Raw genomic sequence first — 15,533 nt, 5'->3', positions numbered from 1 at the left:
AAAATAAAAAAATAAAAAAATAAATGGGTGGAAGACCTAACTCGACATTTCACCAAGGAAGACATACAGATGGCCAAGAACCACATGAAAAGATGCTCAACATCACTAATTATTAGAGAAATGCAAATCAAAACTACAATTGGATATCACCTCACACCAGTCAGAATGGCCTTCATCAAAAAATCTACAAACAATAAATGCTGGAGAGGGTGTGGAGAAAAGGGAGCCCTCCTGCACTGTTGGTGGGAATGTAAATTGATACAGACACTATGGAGAACAGTATGGATGTTCCTTAAAAAACTAAAAATAGAACTACCATATGATCCAGCAATCCCACTACTGGGCATATATCCTGAGAAAACCATAATTCAAAAAGAGACATGCACCACAATGTTCACTGCAGCACTATTTACAATAGGACCTAGAGTCTGTCATACAGAGTGAAGTAAGTCAGAAAGAAAAACAAATACTGTATGCTAACACATATATATGGAATCTAAAAAAAAAAAAATGGTACTGATGAACCTAGTTGCAGGGCAGGAAAAAAGAGACAGACATAGAAAATGGACTTGAGGACATGGGGTGGGAGGGTGAAGCTGGGGCGGAGTGAGAGTAGCATCGACATATATACACGACCGAATGGAAAACAGTTGGCTGGTGGGAAGCAGCAGCAGAGCACAGGGAGATCGGCTCCGTGCTTTGTGACCACCTAGAGGGGTGGGATAGGGAGGGTGGGAGGGAGGCTCAAGAGGGAGGGGATATGGGGACATGTGTGTGCATATGGCTGATTCGCTCTGTTGTGCAACAGTATTGTGAAGCAATTATACTCCAATAAAGATCTATTAAAAAAAATCAAACTACACACAAGTAACGTAACTGAGAATTTCCTGCTCTGGAAAAGTATACGCGACCCTTAGTCAAGGCGCTTCATCAGCTTCACCTTCCCCCGTGGAACAGTCTATGACTTCAAATCCATCAAGAGCTGAGGAAGCTTCCCTGACTAAGCCTGTCAGGTGGTAATAGATAAGCTCTATAAAGCTCTTTTGTTTCTTCTCTTCTACATATTTTCACTGCATTATGCAACCACACAGCATATATATAAAACTATAGTCTGATGAAGTTCAACTTACTTGCCAGGATCCATACTGCTCATATTGCTCCCTTGGCTGAAGGCTGTGGTTCTCTAAAGGATGATATTAATAAAAGAGATACTGGGCTTCCCTGGTGGCGCAGTGGTTGACAGTCCGCCTGCCGATTCAGGGGACACGGGTTCGTGCCCCGGGTCTGGGAAGATCCCACATGCCGTGGAGAGGCTGGGCCCGTGAGCCATGGCCGCTGAGCCTGCGCGTCCGGAGCCTGTGCTCCGCAACGGGAGAGGTCACAGCAGTGAGAGGCCCGCATACCGCAAAAATAAATAAATAGATAAACAGATAAATAAATAAGTAAATAAATAAATAAATAAAAGAGATACTGTTGCTGCCATATGGTAAAACTAAGATGTGCAAGACCCAGGGCAATTAGAGAGGACCATTTGGTACTTTCTTTGATGTAACTGCCAGGAGATGGAATACGTAATAGACTCAGAACCAGAAGACCTAGGTTTGAAACACAGTCTTGCGTTTTGGTAGTGACGTGATCTTGCCTACATTACTTACGTTCTACCCCTTTATTATTATTATTATTTTCATAAAACAATCTTTTTTTTTTTTTTTTTTTTGGCCACGCCGCGCAGCATGCGGGATCTTAGTTCCCCAACCAGGGATTGAACCTGTGCCCCTGCATTGGAAGCATGGAGTCTTAACAGCTGGACCACAACGGAATTCCACGCCCCTTTAAAATGAGGGTTGTTGTGAGGATTTTAAAAAGGATAATGTCTGTGAAAACATTTAAAGGACTGTAGGTTGTAGCAACTTACCTGGGTAAGAAAAAGAAGCCTCAGTTCTGGGGCTCTATGGCCTGGAAAATCCCATCCACACAGTTTGGATGGCTGGGCGCAGTGGGCAGAGCTTGGAGTGAGAGGTAAGGATGCGAATGAACAAAAGGGGCTTCCTGAACTCGGAGCTCAAGGCCGTAGAACATTCCTAATCTCTCAGTTGAGTGTGAGCTCCCAAGGTAGACTCCCCTCGGGAGCTCTCGGTGGGAGTCCAGCCATCGGTTAGGAGAGAGGCGGAGTTGAGCCAGACGGCCCCATCTATTAATGGGAGCCCTTGCCACATGACTACCTAGCGACGCTGTGTTTAGACTGGATGAGGCCCGAGCGAAACAGAAAGGGCAGCACATGCAAACCGGGAAAGCCACGCTCAGCCAAGGGCCTGCCGGGCCTCCGGGCAGGGTCAGTGTGTACCACAAGGGGCCACAGTCGCATCTTGTTCCTGCTGTACCTTCGGACCAAGGTGGCCCAGACGAGGAGGAGAACCACCTAGTCACCAAAGGGAGAGATGCTATCCTTCTGACAATCCACTAAGCCCGCAGCACTACTTCTCTGGGAGATAAACAAGGCTGACACAAAGACTGAGAATGTGAGCTCTCTGCCTCGGTCACGGTCATCCAAATCTTTCAAGATCGGACAGGACACTGTCTCCCCATCTGTGCTCTGAGAGCATTAATCCCATAAAACGCCCCGAGAAAAAGTCTTCCTGATAGCAAGTTTTAAAAGCATTTACTACATTCTTCAACTAGGAGGGTCACACTGCCCCTGTATATACTTGAAAGGCCCTGAAAAGTCTTGCAGCTAAAAAAAAAGATCTAACTTTGTTTAACCAAACTTCTTTTAATAGGCAACAATATCTGGTGGTTAAGAATGGGGGGTGGAGGTGCGGTCTAGAGCCAGGCTTCAAACCTTCCATTCCTCCACTCACTAGCTGTGTGAGCGTGGGCAAGCTAATCTCCCTGGCTCAGTTTCTGTACCTGTGGAATGGGAATAATATTGATAATATATACCTTCCTCATGGTGCTTCTCATAAAAATGAAATGAACGAATAAGTACAAATCGTTGAGAACAGGGCCTGGAATACAGAAAGCACTGAATAAATATTAGCTATTTTCATTTGCATTATTATTATCTGATGATTAAATATCTCATGGTTTTTTATGAGTGACACCTACTTACATGCTAAGCAACTTGTGTCCCACGGAACAGGGAAAATCGGGTGTAGCACAAAAAGCCTAACGTAGGAATCAGAGTTTCAGGCTCCAATAACAACTTACCCTTCCTGAGTCTGCTTCTTATTTATAAAAGTAAGGTCACTAGACTAGTTGATCCTTCCAGCTACAATAGTCCAAGATTCTAAGAAAGAGGCATAGAACCATTAAACCCAGCGGCCCTGACCCAGTCCTGGATCCAACCTGGATGCTCTAAGGTCCTACCTTCCAGAGACCTTGTTCAGATTTAAAGTTGCTATTGCAGGACTTCGGGTTAAAAAGCCGGATGCTGCTCACCAAGACGGATGTGGAAACTGCCTTCTGCCACCACCCCCAGAGCTCTGAAGCTCTCAGAGGGGAATCAAACTGGCAGCAGTTACAGCGGCAGCAGCTGCCACCTGCCCCCTCCAAAGGAGCCGTCGACACCCCCAGTCCCCAGTTTCTGGCACCAAAGCATCACTCTGGTTTCCCCTCCTGAGGTCTCCAGGGCTCAGAGGGAGCCTGGACCTGTCTACCGGTCATTCTGCTTATCTTGGATCTTGCCAGCTCCTTCCAAGGTCGACTCCTTCTTCGAGTCTTTCTCAGTTGTACAGAGCTCCAGGCTGTCATTTCAGACACCCATCTATGCTCAGTCTTGTTGACATATCTCAAATCTGGACCTTACCCTTGGAGTCCGCCCTGTCCCGGCAGGGAAACAGCTGCTGCTTCTGCCCCTGAGGGGGTACTGCCCATGCCTCTGCTTCTCCCTAGCTCAGTCCTTTGGAATTCTCTAGAATGTCAAATGGCCATGCCAGTTTGCATTTTACTTGTGCATCCGTCCACCCATCTCCAGCCAGCCAGCCAGCCAGCCAATATTTATTAAATGCTTCCTACAGCCGAGCACTGTCCTAAGTTCTGTTGATGCCACACTGAGCAAAAATAGACATTCTCGGGCCTCCCTGGTGGCGCAGTGGTTGAGAGTCCGCCTGCCGATGCAGGGGATGTGGGTTCGTGCCCCGGTCTGGGAGGATCCCATATGCCGCGGAGCGGCTGGGCCCGTGAGCCATGGCCGCTGGGCCTGCGCGTCCGGAGCCTGTGCTCCGCAACGGGAGAGGCCGCAACAGTGAGAGGCCCGCATACCGCAAAAAGAAAAAAAAAAAAAAAAAAAAGACATTCTCCCTGTTCTCATTCAACACACATTTTTGTACAGGAAAAAAGACAAACAAAAAAAAAAATGAAAAAGCACTCTAAATAGTGAAAAGAGCCATGAAGAAAATAAAACAAGCTGAGATTATAGAATAATGGTGACAGGGAGTGGGGAATTTAGTAAGGGACAGGGGGTGGGGGTGAGGTTAGGTTTCTTAGGGGAAGGGACACCTGAGCTGAGACCTGAAAGACAAGAGGACCCAGCCATGCAAAGCTCTGGTCCAGAGTATTCTCCTGGAAGCACAGAGAACAGGCAGCGCACAGACCCTGCGGCCAGGACCAGCTCGTGAGAGGGAGCAGGAAATAAGGCCAGTGTGACTGGAACAGAGTGAGTGAGACGGAGCGAGCAGGAGATTAGGCCAGAGAGGGAGGTAGGGCCAGATACTGCTGGGCTTTGTAGGTCCGGATAAGGAGTCTGGATTTTGTTCTCACTGCAATAGGAAGTCACAGAAGAACCGTAAGCGGGGAGTGACGTGGTTAAGTCCATCCTTCTTGGGGCTGCAACAACTCTGGTATGTGAGTAGCAATACACCAGTGATTCTCAACCAAATTCTACATTCTCTTTGCTCAGAATCATACCAGGGATATGAAGGTACTGGACCAGAGCGGAAGTGAAAAGTATAACAAAACCACCCGACGATAGCCCTGTTAGCCTGGGGGAAATGTTGCGCTATAATTTAAGAAGTTAGAATTTCATATACATTATTGGCTCTAACTAATAAGATAAACCCTTCCTTCTGGGATTTCGCAGTGATAAGAGCTCAGGCAGTAGTGCTGTCTGAATCCTCAGAAACCTAAAATAACATTTTTACAGAAAAAGCAGCATTGCTCAGAGTAACTGACTCACCCTGCAAAGTTAGAGAACTGGAAATGTAAAGATGTATCTTTAACAATAACAATAACAATAGTCCTTCTACTATTTTACAGCTCTTGCCAACACGGCTCTTTAAAAAAAAAAAACAAAAAAAAAAACCCGCACTAAAGTGAGTTTCCACTTGAAGAAATCAATCCCCAACACAGGCAACATCAGCAGCCCAGTTCCTTGCCATTGTAATAACTGATGAGGTAGGTGTTCCAAAGATGAAAAAGCAGAGCATCTCTTTCTAATCCTGACAGACATCCTCCCCTGTTCACTGATCCTTTATCTTAGAGTGAAGACCTGCGTGGGGAAGTCAGTTCCTGGTGTGTCCTTGATAAGAATGAACCTTTCCAGGGGTAACGGCAGGCACAAGATCTCTTTAGCAGATGCTGTTTGTGAAACCGCACCCAGTTCCTCTGTACCTTGGAAACTGGGAAAAGTGTGTGTGCCCCTGACAATCATATTCAGCAAATGCACTGAAAGTAGAAGCACAGTCACTAATAGAGAGGGACAGTCGGCAATTAACATCCTGACGGTGAGAGCTCCTGTGACGAGAGGCGCCGGGAGCGAACACGGATGGCACGCAGGGCAGGCCAGGCTTTCGTGCCTGTGTGTGTATGTGTGCTCCAGGTGCGCGCCTTGAAGGAGCTGGTTTTCCTCTTCTCCTGGAGAAGAAATACAGATTGGGCCTCCTCTCAAATCCCCCACGCCCGACCTAGATTACTCTTTTACCTTTAATCTCTTTAAGACTTGCGCGGAGGCTACCTTGTAATAAAATGATTCTAGATTTATATCACCCATGGATGACAGTTCTATCTCCCCCCATAGGCTGTAAAATCCTCCAAGTCCGAGTCATCTCTTTGCTCTTCACTCACCCGTCATATAAAAACTTCCAACAGTGTAGAAGGGAGTGAAATAAAAAATAATTGTCTTCAAGCCTCGCTCCCCAAAGACAACCACTGTTAAGTTTCTCGCATCTCCCGTAAAAGTTTGTGGGTGAACTTTTGTGTTATTCAATGTTCAATCCAAACAGCAAAACTTAGAAGAAATATGGATTGATACACAGAATTTTAAATCAGTTCCAGTTCAGGGCAGTAGACAAATAATTACAATAATCACATAATAAGGGGGTGTTGTGGACATTCCAAGGCAGATATGACCACTCACACCCCGTCCACCTCCTGGGGCTTCGGCGAGCACTGAATTTGGGTAGCAGAAGCTGTGACCCAGCATAAGCCTGGCGAGTCCAGCTCTGTCTCTAACATGCTGGCTACTCCCTGGCCAACTGACTCCATCTCTCTGGGTCTCAGTTTCCTCTCCTACAAAACGGGAAGGTGTTCTCTCTGGTCCTTGAATCTAGGAGCTTCAAGCTGATCATCGAGTAATGATAAATTCAAACAGGTATGACATATCCAAAGTCCAAAATGTGTGTATCAGGAAGAAAATCACAGAGACAATCAATGTAACAGAGTACCAGGAGAATACGGATGCAAATGATTATGGAGCAGTTATTATTATTATTATTATTATTTTTACCAAATTCCTGAGCTATATTTCATAGGAAAATCCACGTCTTGTTTTACCACAGAGATGCACCAAGCAATATTCACCAATTCTGAAGTTATCTTAGGACACATCATCAACCCTTCAGAAGTAGAAACAAGCCACCCACATTCAGTCCTTTCTCAGCAATGCACGTGGCCTGCTCAACAGGCTCAGAGGGCTTGGGAATATGTTTCCAATGCTGAGAGTCACAGATAAATTCAATAACATTCAGTAGCTATATGGTCACAAGTGAAGTGACCAGCCAACATATGAATTCTCATATGCCACCTTGGTGACAACTACCAGGGAAGGCGTCTTCCTGCTGGTCAGTCCACATGTGTTGTTGTTCTGTACTGCTCTGACCAGGAGCACAGATAAATACCCAGAGAAGGGAGGGAGTGGGGAGAGAGGGGAAAGGTGCCGAGAGCGGGGCGGGGAGGATGCAGCCACCGTTCAACCTCCATTCGGCAATCTGACTGCAAGCTAAAAGCAGCAAAGATACTAATGACGGCCCCAAATCCTTGTTCTAGGACAAAGCTGGGAAAAGGGAAGTGGCATTCACAAGTGTCTTTGCAGAACGTTCTCGTCTCTTCTCTCAGAGGCAGGAAAGACGGAGATGACGAGAACAAACCCCGGTTAGAGAGACGTGGGTTCGGCCACTAACAGACAATTATCTAAATCAGTCCTGAGGCTCCATTTAGAAAGAGACAGAACAAGGCAATACATGCGTTGTGCTCGTTCTTACTATCCTGTGAAAATGTGGGTTTCCATAGGCTAGCGCCTGTTAAAGACAGGATCCTTAAAAAACGATAACAAGTCAAACTGAGAAATCACACCGTGGTAAAGGAGCCATGCCTTACCTGGAAAGAATTCATGCAGCGGAGGGAGGGAGGCAACGTGGCATTACTCCTTGACAATATCAACAGCAGCTCCAAGCAGGTTGCAGTGGGCAGGGTTAGGCAGTGGACACTGATGTCACTTTCCCACGAGCTGGCGAGCCTGAAACACACCAATATGTGCAACTTCATCATTGCATCCGGTCAGACGTATTTCAAAAATCTGATGTAAGGAGAAAACTTTTGGTTGTGGGAGAGAAAGAGCGATACACAAGAAATAGAAATAAAATGGTTATACTAAAAATTCACAGAGAACATGTACAAGACATTTTTATAGTGTTTTTGATAGAAAACAGAGGGATTAGGCAATTTTTTTTTCAGGTCAACAGCTCATACTCAAAGTTTAAGAGTTGTATGAAATTCAGTCTCATTTGTGAGGGACCTATTGGGGTGGGGGGTCAATAGTTAACACATCAAACGCTTCCTTTGTTCTACGCCTTGTTCCACATGTAGTAAGCTTGTTCAACCCCCAGATAGCTATGAAATGGAACTACTGTTATCCCATTCTCCAGATGTGGAAATTCTTTCTGACCTGGATATGCCCCATGAAATATCTGGTTCTGGTTTTTTTTTTCCAGACTTTTAAAAAGTGATAGAATCCTTTTATCAATAATTCTTATAAAAGCCCCTGTTCATAATACAGACAAGAGTGAAGCTGCTCTCTTGGAAGGGAAGGGTTGGCGGAAGACCCCGTCATCTTCCAGAGAGGCCCGTGAAGCAGCTCTGCTACTTCCTGTGCGACTCACTCGAAAATCCTCTCACCAGGGACATGAGGGAACGGAGGGCTAGAAAAGTAAAGAGACCTGTCTGAGATGAGGCAGATGTTTAGAAAACGCTGTGTCTGGCTCTGAATCCTGGTTTCCTGACTTCCCATCTAGTGCTTAAAGTAAAGGGAAAATCAGGAAAGCATTATGAGAATACAACGTACTAAGAAAAGCATGAGTCAACTCTTCTATTTACTTGAGTATTTCCTGCCTGTGCCCCTACCAAAGTGCCTCTTATCACTGTCCTAATTTTGAAAGAGTAATATGTGTGTACTTTAAATATATTTTTTCTCTTAAAAATACATCTTTGCCTTTCCTTAAACCTCTCTCTGTAAAGGTACCTTTAACCGAATCAGTGGTGACTTCTGGAAGTTGAGAGCATCAGTGGTTGAGGGCATAAGGGATTTAACACTGTCTATGACAAGCCATAGCAGATGCTTTAGCTGTGTGGTCCACCAGGTTACTTAGGCTGATACATCTCTGATGCGTGGTGGGGAGTTAACTCTGCAGCATTTGCCTACTAGCTGGACTGCGATAGGACACTGTCCACTTGCCTAAAAAATGGTCTATTTCAGCAAGTGCACAGTTGAGTGCTTTTTCTATGTTTTAAAAATTACTCTTTTCTATTGATTGGCTAAGTTATTCTTTCTGCTTTTACCAAGTATATAACATTCCCCACATTTCACTGGCATGGAAGTAAAAATCTTGTTGTCTTTGGTAAAAGTCAAGTGTCGTACTAGTGCGGTGGCTTCAAGCTCATCCTCCCCTCCCCCTTCCTTAGGACCCACAACCACATGGTTACTTTCTATTCCCTGAACTGCAATATACTACACATACTGTGTCTTGCTAATACAGTCTTCTGAGCCTAGAAGGCTGTTATCCTTACTGGTGAACTTCTGTTCATCCTGCAAGAACCACGTAGGTAACACTTCTTAGAAACATCCTTCTGTTTCCCTTATGGGAATTAACTACTTGCTTAATACCATAACTTGTAGCTATTACAATCCTTAACCACCACCCTCCTTGCATTTTTATCTGGGCTGTGTCTACATCTCTGACTCATCCTAGATCAGACATGAGCAACCATGGCCTGTGGATTCCTCTAACTCTACAGCTAGTGTGGAAATAAAGATAAGATTAGTGTTGTTGTTCCTCAGATACACCCAGGTATTGACTTTTTTAGTGGCTAAAAGCGATAGTGATTTTTCACTTTTATTGTATGTGCAATCAACAACTTAAGTTTTCAGAATTGATACCGCCTGCCCTGTCACCCACAATAGGGCTGACTAAAGCTCTTTTCATTCTGAAATTTTTTTCAGTGTCTTGAAAAGGTATTTGCTTGTTCTGAATTGGATCTCTTGCCTCAACAAGAGGAGGCCTGGAGCGTGAATGTCCCTTGGGGACTCATCTGTGAAACCCCCAAACCTAACCCTGGCTCATCATGCCACAGACCGTCAGCAAGGGTGTCCCCCAAGACGAAGGGAACACCACAACCTGGCCCGGGGCTGCTGCAGCTCATAGTGAAGGGTCCTGCCAGTCAGAGATCAACTGAAGCCACTTTCACTTTTCATCATTTTCTTCTCCTCTTTTGGCAGTAATCATATGTGCAAGAGAAAGAGGAAATGGTGAATTATACAAATAAATCGTTTCAGAACAGAGTTATCTTGGCTTATGGCTATAACATGCTCTCCATATTGAATGCTTAAATGTGACAAGTCTCAGGCTTTAGGTTGCTTCTGATTATCATCTCACCTGCGCCTACCCATCCAGACGGCAGGCCAGGCACTCTATTGATGGTTGTTGTGTCTAATCCTACAGCAGCCCTGAAAGGCAGGCATGTTCATCCCATTTTGAAGTTGAGGAAACCAGAGGTCAGAGAGTTTAAGTGACGGTCCAGCATCATGCAGCTGGTGGGTGATGGGGCCAGGATTCACTCAAGCGAGCCCGAATTCAAAGCCTTGCTCTCTCCCCATCGTACCACACTGATCTCTGAAGACATCGTAAGTAACATTATCCTCTCCAAACAAAGCACAAGTAGGACCTTAGTAAAGGAATCTGCCAACGCCTGTTTCTTCTGCATTTTAACTCTTTAGCTAGTAAAAGATAGAGTTAAGAGTATCTTCATTTTTCTGTAGGAAAATATTTTATCCTTTATAAGCTGCTACTTTATTACATATATATTCTAAAACTTGAATAAGAAAGGTGGTAAGATGGACATGGGAAAATACACCTATGTCACAGTAAGCGAAAATAGTTCTACAGTGAGAAAAAAAATTAGGAGGCAACACAAATATAAACGGTTATTTCCATGAGAGGAATATAATAACCTGTTTCTTACATTTTCTTCTTTATTCTTTCTTATTTTCCAAGTGTTATTTTTTTATAATCAGAAATAAGTTAATGCTATGATGTTGATGTGATCTGTGGTGCAGACAAAGGAATGTTTAAATGCTGTTTAAAGGTATCAACATGCTGCTAAGTGGCTAGGGTGTGACCTATCAAAAAGGACACTCAAATAGAAAATAAAATACATTAGCACTGCCTTGTCACTCACCAGCAAGTGATCTTGGATAAGCCAAGTTTCCTCATAAGATCTTGGAGTTTATACATAACCTAACCAATGTACCAAACCACCAAAATTTACATAGAAAGGACATTCATTCCACAAATGATAACCATAGTCACAAAGAAAAAATACAGCTATACATGTTAATTAGTCATGTTTCTCTGTAATTATAAGTATGTGTATGGCATGTAAATCCAAAACTAGCATTTTTAAAAATAAATTTATTTCTTTATTATTTATTTTTTTAATTTATTTATTTTATCGATTTATTTTTTTGGCTGCATTGGGTCTTCGTTGCTGCGTGCGGGCTTTCTCTAGTTGCGGCGAGCGGGGGCTACTCTTCATTGCGGTGCGCGGGCTTCTCACTGTGGTGGCTTCTCTTATTGCTGAGTACAGGCTCTAGGCGTGTGGGCTTCAGTAGTTGCAGCGTGGGGGCTTCAGTAGTTGCAGCACACAGACTCAGTAGTTGTGGCGCATGGGCTTAGTTGCACCACAGCATGTGGGATCTTACCGGACCAGGGTTTGAACCCGTGTCCCCTGCATTGGCAGGCAGATTCTTAACCACTGCGCCACCAGGGAAGTCCCAAAACTAGCATTTTTAATCCAATCTTAAAGTATTCTGTGATTTAACAATTTTTATCTCTATTGAAGCTCAGAAAGGTGAAGAATGTTGTCCTGATCACATAGTCAGTAAGTGATGGAGAAGAAACTCAAGTGTGTTCCTCTCCATCTAAATCTCATTCTTTTTTTGCTATATCATAAACAGAGCAAAAGCATAGTAGATATTTTTTAATAAATTTTATCCAAAATAAATAGAGAGGTCCAAGGGCAAATAATGGGATAAATTTTATTTATTTTTTATTTATTTTGCTTTATATAAATTTTATTATTAGAGTTTGAAAGCAGATATATCTGATATTTATCAAGTTTTGCAATGAGAGAAGAAAATTTTACTTACTCTGATCTAAATCCTATTTCCTAAGTCCTCTTTGGGATAAATTTTAGATATCTCAGAACATGTCATTTTTTAATACTTTGAACAGCCTTATTTTTGACATCAGATAATCCAGCTGGACCTAATATGGCTCTCAAATCCTAATATTCATCCTATCCTTTTTTTTTTTTTTTCCCTCAGTACACATTTCATTTGCCCAGGACTTATTTTTTTAGTGTTAAGATTTATAAATTTTCTTTACAATTTTAATTGCATAAAACATTACTTTAATCACATGAAACATCCACATCTGTGGAGAAAGAGAGAAAGTAATACATGAAAAATGAAAATAGCTGTTTTGGAAAGTTAGAGCTATGCTTAGGTTTTCCCCCAAACTTCAGTTAATGTTTTTATTTTTATTTTTTTAATTTAGGAAGAAAGAAATGAGAACAGGAAGGAAAGAGGGAGAAAATTCAGTTTATCTTAATATAAGTACCAAACTCATTATGTATTATTTAGGGCATGTGTTGTTTAAGCCAGAGCTGATACTTGAGACGATCCACCCATGGCTCAAATATCAATACAAATTTCTGTTAATGATATAACATTTTAATAAACAGGAGTCTAATAATCCAGAATCTGGATTATTTCTGGTATTTCCTACAAAGACATCATAAACCTAAATCACATTAGACCTATAAAATCAACAAGATACTTCAAACAGAATAATGAATAGGTTTCAATTGAAACCTATTTCCGTGATTTTTAAAGCACTGGGAGAGGAAAAGCCTTCCTAGGAGACCAGAGCTGTCAGCCAGGTGACCTTAGTCTAAGAGACCAAATGTGAGCAGAGGACACACCATCTTTATTTCTAAACTTCTGCCTTGACAAAATTCCCTAGAGAAGCAGCTATGGCCTATCTATTTTTAAAGAGGCAATGAGAAGGAGAAAAAAAGTCATTTTCCATCACTTCTAACAAAAATAGTGAAACTGAGAATGAATCAAACACCAATCAATACTAAGAAAAGAACCTGAGAAAATACAAAGGTGATACAGTCTTCTAGGAAACATAGAGGTCATTTAATGTAACAAAGGCAAAAATGACAAACAGAGATCATATAACACCTCTGCCCAAAATTACAATTATATCAAAAGAGTCCAACACACTGTAATACGGTATAAAAGGGCTCAACTTGAAAATATTTAACTTAAATCTCATGTTTCTCATATATTAGTAGTTGATTGGACACTTCAGTCCTAGGAAGACCTAAAAAAGCAAACAGCCTTTATTAATGATGTTGAAATATAATATTGTTTCTACCTGTAGATTCTTAAAATTCAATTTCAAAGCTTTAACAATGATAATCTCATTAATTTAAGCTGTCAAAATACCAAATCAGGCAAATGACCAAAACTTAGTGCTAGAATCATTAAAAACATACAACCATTTAACACATAATTTGGACAAAGAGTCAAAAATTTTTAAATTCTTATATTGTCAAGAACACAAAATTCTGCAAGAACTAACTGTACTGGCATATCTGTTATGATGAGCTGTATTAACTCCATCATTTTAAATATTTAAAAAGTACTAATTCATAAAAATAGAACGTGAAAACTGCACATACCAACTACTGCTTATAAATTTCAAAATAAGGTCCAAAATAAGTGATGAACAGTATTTCTTTGAAATTACAGTGTTTTCTTTGAAAATCACAGGGAAAAAAATGAGCTTTTTAAATCACAAATGTCAAAATAGTTCTTCAACTCTCTTTGAATTAAAGGGCTCTTGAGAGAAGAGATTTTGGTACACAATTCCTGAAAGCTATGGCTTTCAAACTTTGCTCCTAAGACCTATAAGCTTATCAAGAGAGAGATATAAACTTCTTTCTCTCTCCCATGTATCAGAAAGCACGGGGAAAATGGTTCTGCTTAAATAAGACACCAACAAGGCAATCTCAAAATTAAGTGTATTAATTCATGCCAAAAATAATAAGAGATTTTGCTTTTTGTAAATGACTGTAATATTGCAAGATACCACTTGTTGAGAACATCAGACTGGCATAATCTTTATCACTAAAGAAGAGAACTGACCCTACGAACATGCCTGCCAGAAACTTCATAATTAGAAGTATTATCATTAGAGATATCATAATTTAAAGAAGTCCATCTAAAGAGGCCAGTTAGTCCTTCAGAGGTTTTAAAACTTTTTGGTGTAGAAAATGTCAAGTATACAAAAGGATATTTGGAAGAAAATAAATTTAAAAACTTATACCATATTCAAAATTAAAGTCAAGATGTGTTAATGGCCTAAATGTAAAAAACAAATCTATAAAAAAGAATCTTACCAGAAAAATCTAAGAAACTACAACAAACTCATAAGCCATAAGGGCTTTATTTATTTTTTAAATGGTACTGTTAATAAACAAAAAATCTTTAAAAATGACAGGCAGAGGGCAGAAAACATTGTGATGGAAAGAACTACTACATGTTTATAAAAGAAGGACAAAGGATAAAAATTCATTTTTTAAAAGGCTTTCAAGTAGTGATTTCCAAACCATTTGAACGTCACGGGTTTCTGTGATAATATGATTAAAACTATGAAGTCTCTCCCTACAACGATGTTTGTTTGTTTATTTATTTATTTATTTTTATTTTTTGCGGTACGTGGGCCTCTCACTGTTGTGGCCTCTCCCGTTGCGGAGCACAGGCTCCGGACGCGCAGGCTCAGCAGCCATGGCTCACGGGCCCAGCCGCTCCATGGCATGTGGGATCTTCCCGGACCGGGGCACGAACCCGTGTCCCCTGCATTGGCAGGCGGACTCTCAACCACCGCGCCACCAAGGAAGCCCTCAATAGTGTTTATTTATACAAAGAAAATTTTGCACAGAATTTATATTGTTTCTAGACCACCCAATTCCTCAAGGCCATTCATGCCCTCCTTTCATATATACATGGAATCATACAATATATGAACTTATTTTTCCTGGCTTCGCTCACTTAGCATAATGTTTTTAAGATTCATGGACCTCAGCATAAGAACCACTTATTTTTAGGTCAAAATCTCATTTCTAATTTACCATATTTGATAACATATTTTAAAAGTTCCAACTAATTATACATCGTAGTATTTGTGTTAGCATATTTTAGTAAGTATAACCAGTTAGAAAAAATTTTTGAAGCATTTTAAAGAGAAAGTCTCCTGGCTCACATTTTTATCTCAATCCCATTACCAGAGGAAGTTAGTTGAAAAGTAGACGAGAAATGCATTTCCAATCCTTTAATCACTTTCCTGAGTAACTGAAGTCAATGTATGAGGTTGGGATGTAATGAATTAGGTCCACTCTGATGACATTCTCATAAATAAACATCACACTGGGGCTCCCTAGCTTCCCTGTCCCATCAGGTGCCACCGCAGCCAACACGTCCATTGATCAACACTACCTACTCTGTCCCACAGTTTAAGTCCTTTGCTAATGTGGATGGAAAAGTGCTTATGATGCAAGAAGTACAAAGCAATGGATTAAGACTTCTTCTTTTATTATTTCCTAGACCTGGTATAACAGACAGGTTATCTTCATTTCTCAGTTCAAATCGGTTGGCAGTGACCGTGTTGAGATGTCCAGTGAAAACACATTTGGTC

General features: G+C 41.7%; 1 protein-coding gene across 3 annotated transcripts in view; it reads right to left on the bottom strand.

Moving 5' to 3' along the window:
- Positions 1-15,533, bottom strand: part of UBE3D (ubiquitin protein ligase E3D) — a 224,599-nt gene that overhangs the window by 123,461 nt on the left and 85,605 nt on the right. For all 3 annotated transcript variants that reach the window (XM_081250508.1, XM_081250509.1, XM_081250507.1), the window contains exon 9: positions 7,591-7,729. In XM_081250508.1, the coding sequence (XP_081106634.1) occupies positions 7,591-7,729 (139 nt within the window). The remainder of the gene's footprint in view (positions 1-7,590; positions 7,730-15,533) is intronic.

The sequence above is a fragment of the Mesoplodon bidens genome (genome assembly GCF_964165515.1).
Source record: "Mesoplodon bidens genome assembly, chromosome: 12".
Lineage (NCBI taxonomy): Eukaryota > Metazoa > Chordata > Mammalia > Artiodactyla > Ziphiidae > Mesoplodon > Mesoplodon bidens.
Note: the sequence above shows the minus strand (reverse complement) of the source record. Positions and strands in the feature narration are given on the sequence as shown.